Source organism: Cibotium barometz, chromosome 59 (genome assembly GCF_041138505.1).
Source record: "Cibotium barometz isolate CiBa-2024 chromosome 59, ASM4113850v1, whole genome shotgun sequence".
Taxonomy (NCBI): Eukaryota; Viridiplantae; Streptophyta; class Polypodiopsida; order Cyatheales; family Cibotiaceae; genus Cibotium; species Cibotium barometz.
In genome coordinates this window covers 32,963,102-32,978,416 of record NC_141104.1, presented here as the reverse complement: position 1 = coordinate 32,978,416, position 15,315 = coordinate 32,963,102, and the positions used below count along the sequence as shown (strand labels likewise).

The window sequence follows — 15,315 nt, the reverse complement described above, 5'->3', positions numbered from 1 at the left end:
TAAGGTCCTAAAGGATTCTTGGGCATGGTAACGGTACTCCGCATGTTGCTCAAGAGAGTGATGAAGTTCTGCCCTAACAGTACATAAAGAATCTGCAACCCATTGAGCATGAGGATGTTTCTCATGCTCTTTCTGTAAAGCAGCCAGTCTATGTCTAATAGCCCTTGCTAAATCCAAGGCCTCTTACCTCTTAGACAAGGCACATGTGTGATAAAAGTCACTAATATCACAAAGAGCAGAGGCCAAACTTTGCGAGGCCTACGAGAAATCATGAGATCTCCAAATACCAAGCATACGACGTAATAACTCTGCATATGAGAACAAATGATCAGGGATGCGTACATGGGGTGCTGATCCATGGTGACTCGGATCTCTAATGCATAAAACTACTGGGCAATGATCCGATTTAGAGGTGCTTGTAGCAATAAAAGTATGCCCTGCCCAATCATCCACATAAAATTTGTCTAACCGTGCATAAATACATCGTGCATCCCTTCTCCTGTTGGACCATGAATAAAGAAGAGTGGATGGTCTCCTTGAAATGTCATCCTCATGCCAACTATCTCTGCCATGAATGGAGAGTATACACCTCTCCCAAGACGCTCTTTCAAGAGGGTGCACCAAGCCCTCATGTCCACCTCTTTTATCCATTGGCATCTCAACCATGTTAAAATCCCCACCAATAATCCATTGGTTGGCAAGAGGTATCAGCGTAGTGAGAGATTTCCAGAAGACAATCCTCTGACCTCTATGGTTAGCAGCATAGAGGTTGAGAATTACAATGCGTGTAGTACCCTGCATAAGGAGGATCCACTGTGCTCTCGTAGGCAAAATGACACCATGTCCTATGATGCAAAGCAAGATCGAAGCCAAAACAGAGATACAGACACCACCTTTGGTACCAATAGCTGGTGACCAAAAGGTGTGTCCCGAGAGAAGCTTGCCGGATCTCCCACACTGGCTAGCATCCATTTATGCTCTTGCAAGAGCAATACATCCATAGGTTCACCTGTAACTACACAATGAAGCTGAGTTTTGACAGTTTGTTTCCGCTGACGCGGAAAGAAGCCCCCAAGACCTTGAATGTTCCAAGAGACAATCCTTATAAGGACTCAGAGTAGGAACGACTAGATCTTGTGGGCGACGAAGGACTCCCTTTAGAGACGGAAGTACATCTCGCATAGGTAAGGGAGGAAAAATGTGACGATGTAAACCTTAGCTCTCCTTCCCACTCCCTGGAAAAGCCAGGGTTGGTCCTCAAAATTGGAGAGGTACCTGGGCCAGAATCCAGGGATCTTCGAGGGCTGCGGAGAGGAAGCGCGGCCAGTTTATGAGAGAGTGGGACATTGGTATCTTTTTCACATCCTCTCATTTGGGACCCTATTGGCAGCACAGGGCTCCTGATTGGTTGAGATCTCCACCTTGCTTGGTGTGAAATCTCCATTTTGTAAAATTTTTCATACTTAATAGAAGTCTCCTTTCTGAAAAAATAAAATAAAATTGGAGAGGTACCATGACAATGCGACTACACAACATCATCCTCAAGGGTACAATCATCCTGTAACTGTAATGCAGCATCCTCTTGTGAGGGATCCAAATCCTGTGCTTGCAGAGCCTCATCCTCCAAAGAAGGATCAACATCCTAAGAGGCAAGAGATGCATAAGGGTTGGGGTGCTCCACTAGGGTGCGGGTGAAGGGGCAGGTACGGGGGTCCGAGGGTGCCTGCCATCCCTGACCACAACCCAACACTGTGTGGTCTGTTGTGGCATAGGATCAATTGGAGTCTGGGCAACTGTAGAAGGCATTTGATGGGTGGGACCACGCCGCCTCCTAGCATGGCCCCTCGATCTGGGACAATCTCTAGGAATGTGGCCCTGTCTCGACGACAAATCTGGGACAATCTCTAGGAATGTGGCCCTGTCGACGACAAATCCGACACACACTGGTCAAGTTTGCCTGCAATCTCCATCCATTGGCAGAAATGAGAGCCGTCAGGTCTCTGAAGCATAATATGGTCGTCAGAAATCATTGGATCATGAACAAGCACAAGGACCCGGGGTACACCATCAGAAGTGGCGGTAACGGTCGCGGATGTTGAGACGGGAGAGCCTGGAAGGGCCGCCATTCACGAGCCTACGAACGAGAGGGATGGGAACCATAAACTCTTACAAAACAAGGCTGGTTTGGACCTCAATGTCAATATCGTGCTGAAGAGAAGGGAGCTTGTCTTGCGAAAAATTAATGATTCTCCCGGCTGGTGGGGTGGACGAAAGATTGGTTGTGGGGCAGAAGCCATAGAGCCAATCGACAGAGTGCGGCCGACTTGAATCCAAATAAAAAATTGCTGCTGAATGAAAGAGGCGGTGGAGGGGAAGAGGCGGCTGAGAGCAAGGAAGAGGAAGCGGTGGGGGTGGAAGCAAGTGGGAGCAGCAGGGCGAATGCAGGCGGAGGGCAGCAAGGGTGGGAGCAGAAGGGGGGCAACAGGAGCAGGAGGGACAGAGACGGCAAAGGAAAAAATGGGAGAAGAGTGGGGGGGACAGCGGAAGCAGAAGCAGCAGAGGCGGGAGAAGAAGGGGGGGGCAGCAGGAGCAGAAGCAGGGGCGGAAGCTGAAAAAGGGGGTGGAGCAGGAGCAGAGGGAGCTGAAGCGGGAGAAGAGGGGGGGCAACGGGAGCACAATGGGGGGCAGCGGGAGCAGAGGCAAGGGCGGAAACAGAAGGGGGGGCAGCGGAATCACAATGGGCAGAGGCGTAAGAACAAGGGGAAGCGAAGACAAAGCAGGAGGCGAGTTCAGCAGAAGACGGCAGCAGCGCAAGCACTCAGTTCAGCAGATTGTACCGCACAGATTTTTGGATTCAGCTGTGCTAGGGTCTACCCCTTGCAGACTGCTGGTACATGGGAGGTGACTTTAACATATAGAGTATGAGGAGGGCCGCAGATGTGGCACTAGAGGCTCCGCAATGAAGGGGTTGGAGTGTGCTATGTGGGAGGAGCTGCTCTTATTTGAGACAAGGACACTTGGCACTTGCCGGAGCTTGATGCCTCCTCACTCATCTTGCAGTTCCTCAGATCGGATCGTCAATGTTCAGGATCTGAATCTACACTGGACAGAGCACATGAGTTTCAGCGCACTAAATTTCCCCATCCTGTAGTGTCACGTAGGCTGTAACGCCTGTGTGACCGACGGCAGACCGGATGGCCAAGGACGTGGCCATCCGGGGTTCAGTGGGAGAGGACGCCCATGCGGAGTCATGGGCGGCCAGGCTAGTGTGGACGGCAGGCCACACACTATATAGCGTGGGGGATGAGGGGCAATCCTCATTCTTCCTCTATGGCTGGGTGGTGAGCCAGAGGCCGTCCCCTCCTGTGGTAACGCCCGTAGTGGTGTTACAGCGATCTAACACTGGTATCAGAGCGGTGACGATTTGCTTTGTTTTGCTTCTCGCGCAGGAATTTTCTCCGGAATCATAAGAGCTAAGTCTTTTGATCTTCTTAAGTGGGGGGTAATGTCACGTAGGCTGTAACGCCTGTGGCGACGGCAGACCGGATGGCCAGATGGGGCTTCAGCGTCAACGCCTCAGCCAGAGCGCCGAGGACGTGGCCATCCGGGGTTCAGTGGGAGAGGACGCCCATGCAGAGTCATGGGCGGCCAGGCTAGTGTGGACGGCAGGCCACACACTATATAGCCTGGGGGATGAGGGGCAATCCTCATTCTTCCTCTATGGCTGGGTGGTGAGCCAGAGGCCGTCGCCTCCTGTGGTGCCCGTAGTGGTGTTACAGCGATCTAACACTGGTATCAGAGCGGTGACGATTTGCTTTGTTTTGCTTCTCGTGCAGGAATTTTCTCCGGAATCATAAGAGCTACGTCTTTTGATTTCATTTTTTTAACACATTCTTTATCTTGTTTTTTGTGTGTAAGAAGCAAGAAGAAGGAGATAAGAGTGTGTGGAGTATTATCTATCTTTCTTGGATTCAATTTCTTGCATTAGAGGAAGATAATGTCATGTTAGCAAGATATGTATTGCTTGAGGCAAAGAAGTTGGTGTGTATGCACCAAATACTTGGTCTTTTGGGCCAAGGAGTAGATAGCTTGTTTGTGTGTGCGACAGTCACACATGGAAGCCCTTTGGAAAGAAGACAACATAGGGCATGGATTAGTGTGTGTGTGTGAGTGAGTGTGTGTGTGTGTGGAGCATACACACAACTCCTCTTCTGAGAAGAAGGCGTTGTGTGCGTCTATATGGTGGCGCAGCCCACCAACTCACACCAAAGGCCATAATTGCCTTAGCAGCGTTTTTGGGCAGCGATGACGAGCAGGTCAGTGCATAAATCGCACACACAAAGGCTAATCGATCTCTCCCTTGGCTTCTCTGCCGTAGTGATGCAGAGAGGGGAAGCTGCTGGAGATGCAGAGAATCCATGGTCAAATAGCACAAGAAGAAGAGGGGAAGCTATACCCAGCACAAGTGCGCAACTGTGTGGGGTGGTGTGTTTGCAGCAGAGCATAATAGACGAGCTTGGATAGCGTTGCCCTTAATGATTGTGGGCTGCAAAGCTGTGTGCGTAGTCGAGCATTGATGCTCATGCAGTGTCGTAGCACACTCGGTTTGCTTCCATTGGATAGCCCACGCCTATTGGATGTTCCATCCACAATGTGTTTCGTCTATGACGGAGATAGGCCAAGCTGAACCATGAAAACCCATGCGCCATGTCGCATGCATCTCAGTGGTGCCGTAGAGCACCCCCATTTGACGGCGGTGCCATAGTGCCCTTCCGTTTACAAATTAGTTTGTGCCATAACACATTCATCTGTGCAACTGCGTCGTAGAGCATATTTACCTATCTGCTTGTATTTGTGCCGTAGCGCACTCGTGGCCATGCCGCCATAACGTACGCGTGCTTGTGTACGTGCGTAGGGGTCAAGGGAATATACGCAATCTTATTTGAATGCAAACAGTTCAAATTTGTATGGCACCATAGATGGCCGTAGAGTCACAGTTTTTATTGATGATGGAGCTAGCCACAACTTCTTGAACTACTCGTTAGTCAAGAAGTTGGGGTTGACTGAGACCCGGAGTGATCATGAGTATACTGTTGGCCTAGCCAACAGACATGACAACACGGTATGGAATACCGTAGTATTGGGGGTCTCATTATCTATGCAGGACTACGAGGCTCCGCTTGACTTTCAGGTCATGCACTTAGCCAGAGCAGACGTATATCTAGGCAGGGAGTGGCTGTATGGCTTGGGCCCTAGTCTACTAGCTCGGAATTACTTACATAATACGCTATGTTTTGAGCACGGAGGTAGAGTCATTACCCTGCAGGGCGACCGTAATGTCCCCGCCACACCACTTATTTCCTCCATGGAGCTGTGTACAGCGGTCCGCAGAGACCAGATAGCAAAGGTATATGCTTGTTACCCTCTTTTAAATTCTGTTTCCGTAGATGAAACTGTAAATGATGTTTGCGTAGACAAACAAGGAAAACAAAATAGCCTTGGACGAGACCCACTGTTTGAAAACCCTGTTTGGCATGCATGCGATTCAAACAAGAAAAAATCCAAGGTGAAAGAGACATTAAAGAAAAATTACGTAGATACTTTAATGAATTTATTAGAGGAATTTCAGGATGTCTTTTCTGATGATTTACCAGATGGTTTACTACCATCTAGAGAAGTAGACCATGGCATCGAAGTTATGCCAGGATCAAAACCTATAAGCAAAACCTGCTTATAGATTAAGCCACTCCGAGGCACAGGAGGTGGAAAAACAATTGACGGAATATTTGAACAAAGGTTTCATTCGGCCTAATTCAAGTCCGTGGGCATCGCCTATTCTTCTGGTAAAGAAGAAAGACGGATCTATGCGGATGTGCATAGACTATAGGGCTCTTAATCAGATAACGATTAAGAACAAGTATCCGATGCCACGCATGGATGAGTTGTTTGATCAACTCTATGGATCTAGATACTTTATAAAAATAGACCTGAGATTAGGATATCATCAGGTTAGAATTAAACAAGATGTTGCGAAGACAGCATTTAGGACCCATTTCGGGCATTTTGAGTTTTTGGTTATGCCATTTGGGCTAACCAATGCTCCAGCGACGTTTATGACGCTGATGGATAGTATTTTACGTCCATATCTGGGAAAATTCGTAGTAGTTTTCCTAGATGATATTCTTGTGTACAGTAAGACACAGAAAGAACACATAGAGCATTTGCGTCTAGTGTTCGAGTTGTTGCGAGAGCACAAACTATTTGCAAAGACGAGCAAATGTGAATTTTTTGAAACAGAAATTCACTACCTTGGTCACATTATATCCGCCGATGGTACGTGGATGGAGCCAAAAAAAGTAGAGGCTATTCTTAAATAGCCAGCGTCGAAGAATCTCGAGGAACTGCAGATTTTTCTTGGCATGTCGGGGTTCTACCGACAGTATGTGAAGGACTACGTGAAGATCGCAGTCCCGATGTGACTGACCCGTTACGGTCAAAAACTAAAAACATTAGTTGGGGGGAAGCCCAACAGAAGAGCTTTGATAAGCTCAAGGTGACCGTAGCAGCAGCTGCACCTATTTTGACTATTGTCGATCCAAATGAGCCGTTTGTTTTGGAAACAGACGCTAGTAATGAGGCCATTGGGGTCGTACTTATGCAAAGGGGACGCCCAATTGCATTTGAGAGTAAAAAGTTAGACCGTGCGCAGCGTAACTACTCGGCTTAGGAGCGAGAGTTACTAGCGATCGTTCATGCACTGAAAAAGTGGAGACACTATTTATATGGTGCTACTTTCGAGGTCCGGACGGACCATGAAAGTCTGAAATGGCTTTCAAGTCAAAATGAACTGAAGGGAAGAAAAGCTCGGTGGACAGAGATTCTACAGGAGTTTGACCTTCAGATACGTTACCAGAAAGGTAAGTATAACGTGGTGGCAGATGCACTTAGTCGCATGCCACAGATTAATGAACCTAGTTTCACAGTCTTCAAGAATGATTTCTTGGAGTCTCTACGTGGTTTATGTGAGCACGATTCATCTTTTACAGAGGTCTGGCGTGCTGTACGCGTACGCACTTCTTCACAGACGCGACCACCTCCCTCGTTGGCACGTATTGCTAGTTCGGAGAGACTGGCCGAAGGTGCAACGGGAAGGGAAGCGAGAGTTAGTCCGGAGAGACTAGCCGTGTCTTTTGGGTATAGTTTGGAGCCGGAGAGCTCTAACGTAGGTCCTTCATCACCTTTGATTGCCACGGCTTCAAAGGGGAGTGATAAACTTCGTCGGGGGGAGAAATATGCTAATTACTCCATTGACGCGACGGGTACTTACTCTACAAGGGTAGAGTATGTGTACCAACTATTGGTGACTTTCGGGCCCAAATTCTTAAAGAAAGTCATGATAGTCCAAGTGCGGGTCATCCTGGGATTTAGAAGACCTATGCACTAGTAAAAAGACAGTTTTATTGGCCTAGTTTGTTTAAGGACGTCTAGACTTATGTGCTGAAATGCAATAAGTGCCAGGTCAATAAACATGAACGTCTTAAGGTTGGAGGACTACTCCATCCGCTGGAGATTCCTCAAGGGAATGGGAAAGCATTTCCATGGATTTCATTACCCGTTTACCCAAGACGAGTCGAGGGAATGACTCGGTGTGGGTGGTAGTGGGACAGGTTAACTAAAATGGCAAAGTTTATCGCCACGAAGAAAACTGTTAAAACGCCAGAGTTGGCAAAACTCTTTATTGAACATCTCTACAAGCTATATGGCCTGCCCGCAGATATAGTGTTGGATAGAGATAGAAAGTTCAACAGTCATTTTTGGAGAGAAGTCTTCAAAAAGTTGGATACTACTCTGAGTATGAGTACGGCAGATCATCCGGAGTCTGATGGTCAAACTGAAAGAGTTAACCAAATTCTAGAGGATATGTTGCGTTCTTATGTTAGTAAGAAGCAATCTAATTGGGAAGAGTACTTGCTCTTATTGGAGTTTGCCTATAACAGCTCCAAACACTCAGCGATTGAATTTACACCATTCATGTTAATGTATGGATTCCAGCCGAGATCTCCGATGGCTGTAGGTCTAGAAAAGGAGAAAATTCAATCTGTCAAGGATTTCCTTAAAGATATGAATGATATGCTCAGAGCCGCACGTGAGAGCATTCGTAGCGCTCAGGATCGCGCTAAAACTTATGCGGATAAAGGACGTAGAAAGGTGACCTTTGCAGAAGGTGACTTTGTATTCCTCAAGGTTCCTGCGCAGTCAGAAACCATGAAAACGGGAAAGTGTGATAAACTTTCTCCGAGATATTGTGGTCCTTTTAAAATCCTTAAGAAGATTGGGGACGTAGCATATAAACTTGAGTTACCGGAGAGTTCTTAAGTCCATCATGTCTTCCATGTCAGTAAACTGAAGAAATCAGTTCACGGGTTAGAGAACGCAGTTTCTCCAGAGATTTTGGTGGACTTGATAGAGCCACCAAAGATACCACATGAACCTGAAAAGATTCTAGAGTATCGTGACAGACAAACCCGACATAAAGTGTACCATGGCAGCCCGGGAGACTCTCCCTAGGTGCTGCAAAATACAAGCATCAGTATAAAAAACTGAGCGGCTAGATCATACAATAGGGGGGGGGAAGAGCCAAACAGGTGGCCTGTAGTGCCAACGGGGGCATCCCGTGTGTAAGGTGTAGAACGAGCCACAGCGCCAAGTGGTGTGAAAGGCCTGGCGCCGTAAGATCGCCTCATCCGAGTCTCCCCGGATGCGGTCGTACTGTCCTCGCAGGGTGTGGATCAACTCCTGCCAAATCCCCCGAACAGTCTCTGCTGGTGGCTCTAATCTCCCCTCAAAGGCCGTAAAGCACCGGGCCCTCCAGGTGAACCAGATGGTGAGGTTGCTGAGGAGCTCCCATCGTAAATCCCTCTCCTGTGTCCAGCTGGCGGATGAGAAATCCGGTGCCGGAACCAGGCGAGGCTGGCCCCTAATAAATCTGATGGCCTGACTGCCCTGCTCCATCTCATAGCCCATAGCAGGCCCTGACGAAGTCGACCAAGCAGCGGCACCCCACGTAAACATACCCTCTGGAGAGAGGGGGGCCAGAATACGCAGTATCCGCAGCCAAATCTGCTGTGCCTGAGGGCAGTCCCAAAGGCAATGTCTCTGTGTCTCCATAGGGCGGCCGCATCGGACGCAGGCCGCCGGAAGACCGCTGTAAACAAGCCAAGTGCCAATTGCTGAGCCCCTGTGGGCGACCAGCCACTGAAAAGCCGAGATCCTGCGGGCCTGCCGACTAGCCCAGAGCCGAGCCCAGAAATCCTCCAGGAACTCCTGTGAGAGTCCATGCAATCGCCAATGCCCCGCTGCCGCTGGAGAAACCGTCCTCCTCGCCGTCAAAATATGCCGTCCCAGCCGAACAGTATACTGGAAAAAGGTGATCTCTGTGGCCTCAAGGGATGCATAAGGATCATGCCACTCGTACTCCCCGGGGTCCCACTGTAGCCGGGCCAAGGGGCGCGCTGCATATGCCCATAAGCGCCAATTCGGGAGCACATCAGCAGGGTCGGGGTCAATATGCCACTTCCGAGAAGCGGCAGCCACTACCCGAATCCTCTGGAAGGTGCACTCTGCAACCAAAGGCGACTCCACCTCCACTCTCTGTAGTCTACCCTCATCCTGAATCTCATAGTAGAGGCATCTGCCATCCTCAGTGCTAGCTCTGACAGCAATCAGGATCTCCAACTGCGTAAAGGCTCCCATCCACCGTGGGGCCATTGGCTCGAGAGGTGTGAACCACTCCTCTGTAAGTGCCTCCTGAATATCATCCCTCATAATCAACCCCCCTCTGAAGTGACTCAGCCTCTCCACCTGGATCTCCTCTGGTAGACTGCAGAAAGCCTGCCAGTCTCCAAAACTACGAGCTGGGCTTGCCGCTAAAGGTCCCCAGGCTAGACGAGGCCGAGAACCCAGCATATGACCCTGCTCCGTACGAACCGCTGGGCTCCAGATGAGCGGCTGCCTGGCCCGCTCCTCAACACAAGAAGGAGGCCGCTGAGAGAGCCCCGGTCTCAGCAGCTCCCAAGCTCTCAGGATACTCAAAGCAAATCTGTCCTCCCATCCTCTACTGAGGCCTGTCCTCCTCATCTCTATGAAGATCCAGCGAATCTCTGGTGCCCAAGTACCCCCTGCAGGGGGCACCCGAGCCTGCAGTCGCTGCAAGAGGAGCTCTTTCCAAGGCTCAGCGCCTGGAAGCAACCCCCGAACAATAAGCTTCCCCAATAAGGCTCTACTCTGATCGACTGGATCTATAATACCCAAACCGCCCTGAGCCAGCGGAAGTGTAATAACTGCCCATGCAACCTTTGCCCGAGCTGGCTGACCGTCCCACCCAGACCACAGAAAGTTCCTGATCAGCCTCTGTACCTGGCTGATGCAAGAGCTCGAGAAGATCCAGCAAGACGTAATGTACCACCTGGTCGCTAACAGCACCTGATTTGCCACCACCACCCTCCCAGCCAAGGATAGTCGAGCTGTACTCCAATACAATAGCTTCTTCCGAATGCTCAGAAGAAGCGGGGCAATCTGCTGCTCAGGTGACAAATCGAGGCCAATCTGGCATCCCAAATACCGCACTGCTGTGCTTGGAGGAATCCATCTAAAACCGGGGTCCGGGCTCCATGCCGGAGTGGGAGCACTACTGATCCAAAAGGCCACTGTCTTGCGCCAATTGATCAATGCTCCCGAAGCTGCACTAAAAACCTGGAGTGACTGCTCAGCCCGCATAAGATTGGCCTCTTGGCCATGCAGAAATAAGCCCGTGTCGTCTGCAAACTCAGCATCAAGCAAATCCTCCCCCCGGACTGGGAGCTGAAGTCCTCTCAAACCAACCTCCTCTGCCGTCAAATACATACTCATAGCCTCCGCAAAGAAGAGAAAAAGGAAAGGGGCGAGAGGACACCCCTGACGGACTGATCTGGTCAGCTCAAAACTCGGCCCCCGTCCTCCTGCAATCAGCACCTGGCTGCGAGCTGTGGAATACAAAGCTGCCACCCCTCTGATCCATCCTGGCTCAAAGCCCAGGCGAAGCATAGTGCCCTCTAAGAATCCCCAATCAACTCTATCGTATGCCTTCTCAAAATCGAGAAGCATCACGACCAAGTCCTCGCCAAGAAATCTAGCTCGGGCCGTCGCCTCCCAGAAAGTAAAGATGTTGTCAAGGATACTGCGCTCCTTGACAAATCCTGTCTGAGTAGCATGAATCAACTCCCCCAGGAAGGGCTGGATCCTCAAACTCAAGGCCTTTGCTAAGACCTTGTAGACAGTATTGAGGATCGTAATAGGCCTCCAATGCCGAATGTCATCTGATACTCCCTCCCCCTTGGGGATAAGATAGATCAAGCCCTCTGAAAAGCTCTGCGGCATCACCCTTGGGGTCTTTTAATATAACTTTATTTCTTTCTTTCTCATCTGCATGCTCCCAAAAGATCCCAGATCAAGTCTAATTCTCACAGTGGTTCTTCATTCTTTTCTTTTGCTTTGAACTGAGGCTTCTTAGAAACTATCCTCATTTGGATGTCTTTAGAAATGGCGACTAGAAAGCATATACTTTTTGATGGACAGCTTTATCAGGTTGTCATTGTTCAAGGAAACATGGAAAGTGGTAGTGGCCATTACTGTGGGGGAAGATATATATAAAATGGCTGTATTTAGTTTCTTTCAATTCAACATGTAAAAGAGATGCAAGAAGTTAAAATTTTAGGCTACCCTCTATTTGCCTAGACTTCACCTGATAAGTTGTTTTAGTCTTTTGTGTTTAGCTCGATTTGCAGTGCACATGCTATCTCAATAAGATGGTCTGCTGGATCTTATGATGTGGACTTTGAACATGCAGGTAAGGACTTTGCTGGATAGCAAACATGCTTTAGAAGTGAAGATAGCTGAAGTTGGTACACGTCTAGCAACTTCAGAGAACGACCTAGAGGAAAAGATTCAGGTAGAAAACCCAGACATTTTAGTGCACCTTTCAAGCATTACCAGCACATTGCCTCTGATGTTTGCAACTGGGTCTCAGGAATGTGAGAGGTTGCGAATAGAGAACCAGAACTTGGGTGCTGACAAACAAGAAGCTTTGAAGGCACTCAATCAGCATCTTGTTCGTCTTGGTGCACTGAATCAGGAAGTAAGCTCTATTGTTTCGAACATTAGTTTCTTTACATTTTTTTTTTCCCTTGAGTAGATCCACCTGTAGTCATGATAATAGTTGCCTGCCCAGAGGCCGTTATGCATGCCCACCTGAAGGCGATTAGAACTTGTGGTCGTGGCCACAATACCAACGGATGGCCAGCGGGGATTGAAATTACGACCTTCCCCATCCGAGTTCTGAACCTGCACCGCTGGGCTACGTGTCCGTTGGGCCATTAGTTTCTTTATTTAAGTGTCAGTAGCACTATCGATTATCAGAATTATGCTAATGAAAGATATACATCAGGTTCAAGATAAAACTGAGTTGGTCACAAGCTTACAAAAGCAGCTTGAGACACAGACTTCTCAGAGGTAAGAATATCATCAAAACTATCATATTGAACCGATGTTGAAGAGTTCCGTGACAAATCGGTTTGGCTGTTCTTTTGAATTGGCTTGCAGAGCCTCAATTGAGCTTTCCTTTAAAGATACTCAAGCTGCAGCAGATCGAGCTGAAGAGAAAAGTAAAACTAATGAGGATGAACTTAACAAATGTCACCAATCTATTGAAAAACTTCAAGTATGTCTTCTGTTCCCATGTCTTTTTATGCTTCAAAGCTCTCAATGCTTGGGTTTGATCTCCCTACAAGACCCTGAACAAGTGATTGTAATGCAGGCTGAGCTGCGTACTTGCAAGGCCAAAGTGAAGCTCAAAGGACAAATGGCATCTCAGCAAGACAACCTTCTTCTTGAGCGCCAAACAGCCATAGACAGAACATTGCAAGAAAACAACACATTTAAGCAAGAAATCGCACTAGTGAAGGATGATAATGACTCCCTCAAGAAAAAGGTTGGGTCTAAAATTGTTTTTCGAAATCTCCCGTTTCACTGTTGTTTAACCTTTGCTGGACATGTCTACTCAAAGTCATACTTCATCCCACTATGTGCCTGCTTTCTTGTGGGTATCTACTGTTGTTATATCTGCAATGGACACAAGCTTCAATGGCATCTTAGAGACTTAATTATGGCTCCTACTACTAAACAAGGCTTTCTGCAGGTTGAAGAGCTAAAATCTAAGCTAAACGAGTCTCAAGAGCTTCAGCAATCCAATCAACAAATGATCCAGTGAGTCTTATCTGCTATTTTGGTAAAAAAAGAAACCTAACATTGACATAGGTTAAGTTGGCAAGATATATGTTATTGCAGGTGGTTGAATCAACAGTTGACAGAGGCTCAGCTGGGTAGATTAGGCGCTGCTACTGTATCTTCTCGCTACATGCTGAGACCAAGCCTATCTTTTCTGTCGAGCTCTGATTCCACGAGCAGAGGAACGTCAAATCATGTGGGGCCATCATTCTCTGCATCAGCTAGCTTGAACGGTGCATTATCATGTACAACATACAAAAGCATGCTCCGATCAAGCTCTCCTTTTGGGCAATCTGCTGGCAGTAGTGCAAGCAATGGGAATATCTCAACATTGACATCCAAGTCAACAGCAAGGCCAGCAAGCAATAATACATTACCCTTGCGCACGAGTTCGGGGACATACAAGCCGGCAGGACATCTGATACAAAAGGGTGAAATGCTAGGAGGAGCAGGTGGTGCTGCTATTGGCCTTGATAAACGGGACTCTATTTTGAAACCAGAAGATTCAGCCCTCGCAACTGCCAAATTGGATGAGACTTCATGGACACTTCTCCCTCGACCTCCACTGTCTTTTGTGGAAGCCAGGTCTGAGCTTTTGAGATGGACTGAAAAGAACCAAGCCAGCAATAATAAGAAAAATGGATTGAGTAACGGGGAAGATGCATCCACTCCCAAAGCTGCAGTTCATGCTGACAATTTTCCTGTTAAAGTGACAACAAAAGCCGCAAGCTCTAGCATTGCCTGAGAGTTTCCAGTGCAATTATTTCTTAGCTGCCCGTTCTGGGAAGGACTTGGTCTTCATCTTCAGCTTCTAAGTGTCTCACCATTTTGGAGGAGGGCAGGTGTGACATAGCTGCAACTCAATGATGTAGGCCAAAAAAAAAAAGTGCTCTTTATAATGGGGTGTACTTCCATGCCATATGATCATGTTCCTTATACCGTCCAATATGTATCTTGCATGCTTTCTTTTCTATTGGTGTTTTACCAGTGAACTCTAATAAAATAATGAATAGTGAGGCAATTTGGGGGAGCTCATTGGTTGCAAGTATTTGTTTAAGGGGCTTTAAAGACAAAACCCCCATGGTGAAAGGGTGATATCACCTACGTGCCCCTCAGATCCTCTACACAACCCCTGCCCAGTATGGACGGGGACAGTGCTAATTTTTTTTTTCTTTTCACTTAGCCAATGTAAAAGGTTAAAGTTGGGAGTGTAACTGGTATTCCTAATCAAAGTCCTATGATTATCCGGTTTTATAACCGAGTACTTCTTTGATGTTTTCACAAGGTTGAGTATCTTGAGTATTTTTTCCTAGCAGGATTTGTAAAGATCCTGGCATGTGATAGTATTGTCTGTACCTTTGGACTACAAACTCAAGGTCATATGCAACTAACTAAAATAATTATCCAAGCGTCCTGTTGGCACATAACACTCTCATCTCTAGAACAACTAATGATAAAGAACATTGTTGGCAATGCTTCCATCTCATTTTTTGAAACACACCTACTGGTTAAGACTCCACTATGTAAGTAAAAAAATGTCAAAGAAGATTCACTGTACGTAAAAAGCATGCTATCATCATCTTCATGAAAGGGAACATGCCTCCCAATGAGAGGTGAAATCCTTAGACTTGCTTGAGGACATCCAATAACAATCCCAAAAAGAGATTTTCACACGCCATACTTCAAGGCTTAAGCGGAGTTGGAATAGAACAGTTTCTAATCACAATCCAATCATGTTTGCACTTTGACATTTTTCTCTTAACACATCCCTGCTCTTCAGGTCACACTCTTCACTTACATCCAAAATAAAGGAATACATAATGTTAACATACATCTCACTTGCTTGAATGGTCCTTATCTTTTATAAGATGGCATTGGAATATATAAAGCAGTCTTACCATGTGCTTAATGTCAAATGGTTGGGGCATATTTTGCGTTTTGTGGAGGGAGAGATAGAGCCCGGTTGAGTCTTGGGCTTTTGTTAGCTTTAGTTAC

At 47.5% G+C, this 15,315-nt stretch overlaps 1 protein-coding gene across 1 annotated transcript in view; it reads left to right on the top strand.

The window, feature by feature from the left end:
- The window catches only part of LOC147605736 (uncharacterized), a 69,902-nt gene extending 55,331 nt beyond the window's left edge, over window positions 1-14,571 (top strand). Inside the window, exons 8-14 of the mRNA XM_086793419.1 lie at window positions 11,885-11,986; window positions 12,065-12,172; window positions 12,482-12,546; window positions 12,637-12,754; window positions 12,851-13,024; window positions 13,232-13,299; window positions 13,381-14,571. Of these exons, the coding sequence (XP_086649545.1) occupies window positions 11,885-11,986; window positions 12,065-12,172; window positions 12,482-12,546; window positions 12,637-12,754; window positions 12,851-13,024; window positions 13,232-13,299; window positions 13,381-14,065 (1,320 nt within the window). The 3' untranslated portion in view covers window positions 14,066-14,571. The remainder of the gene's footprint in view (window positions 1-11,884; window positions 11,987-12,064; window positions 12,173-12,481; window positions 12,547-12,636; window positions 12,755-12,850; window positions 13,025-13,231; window positions 13,300-13,380) is intronic.
- Window positions 14,572-15,315: the final 744 nt, after the last annotated feature.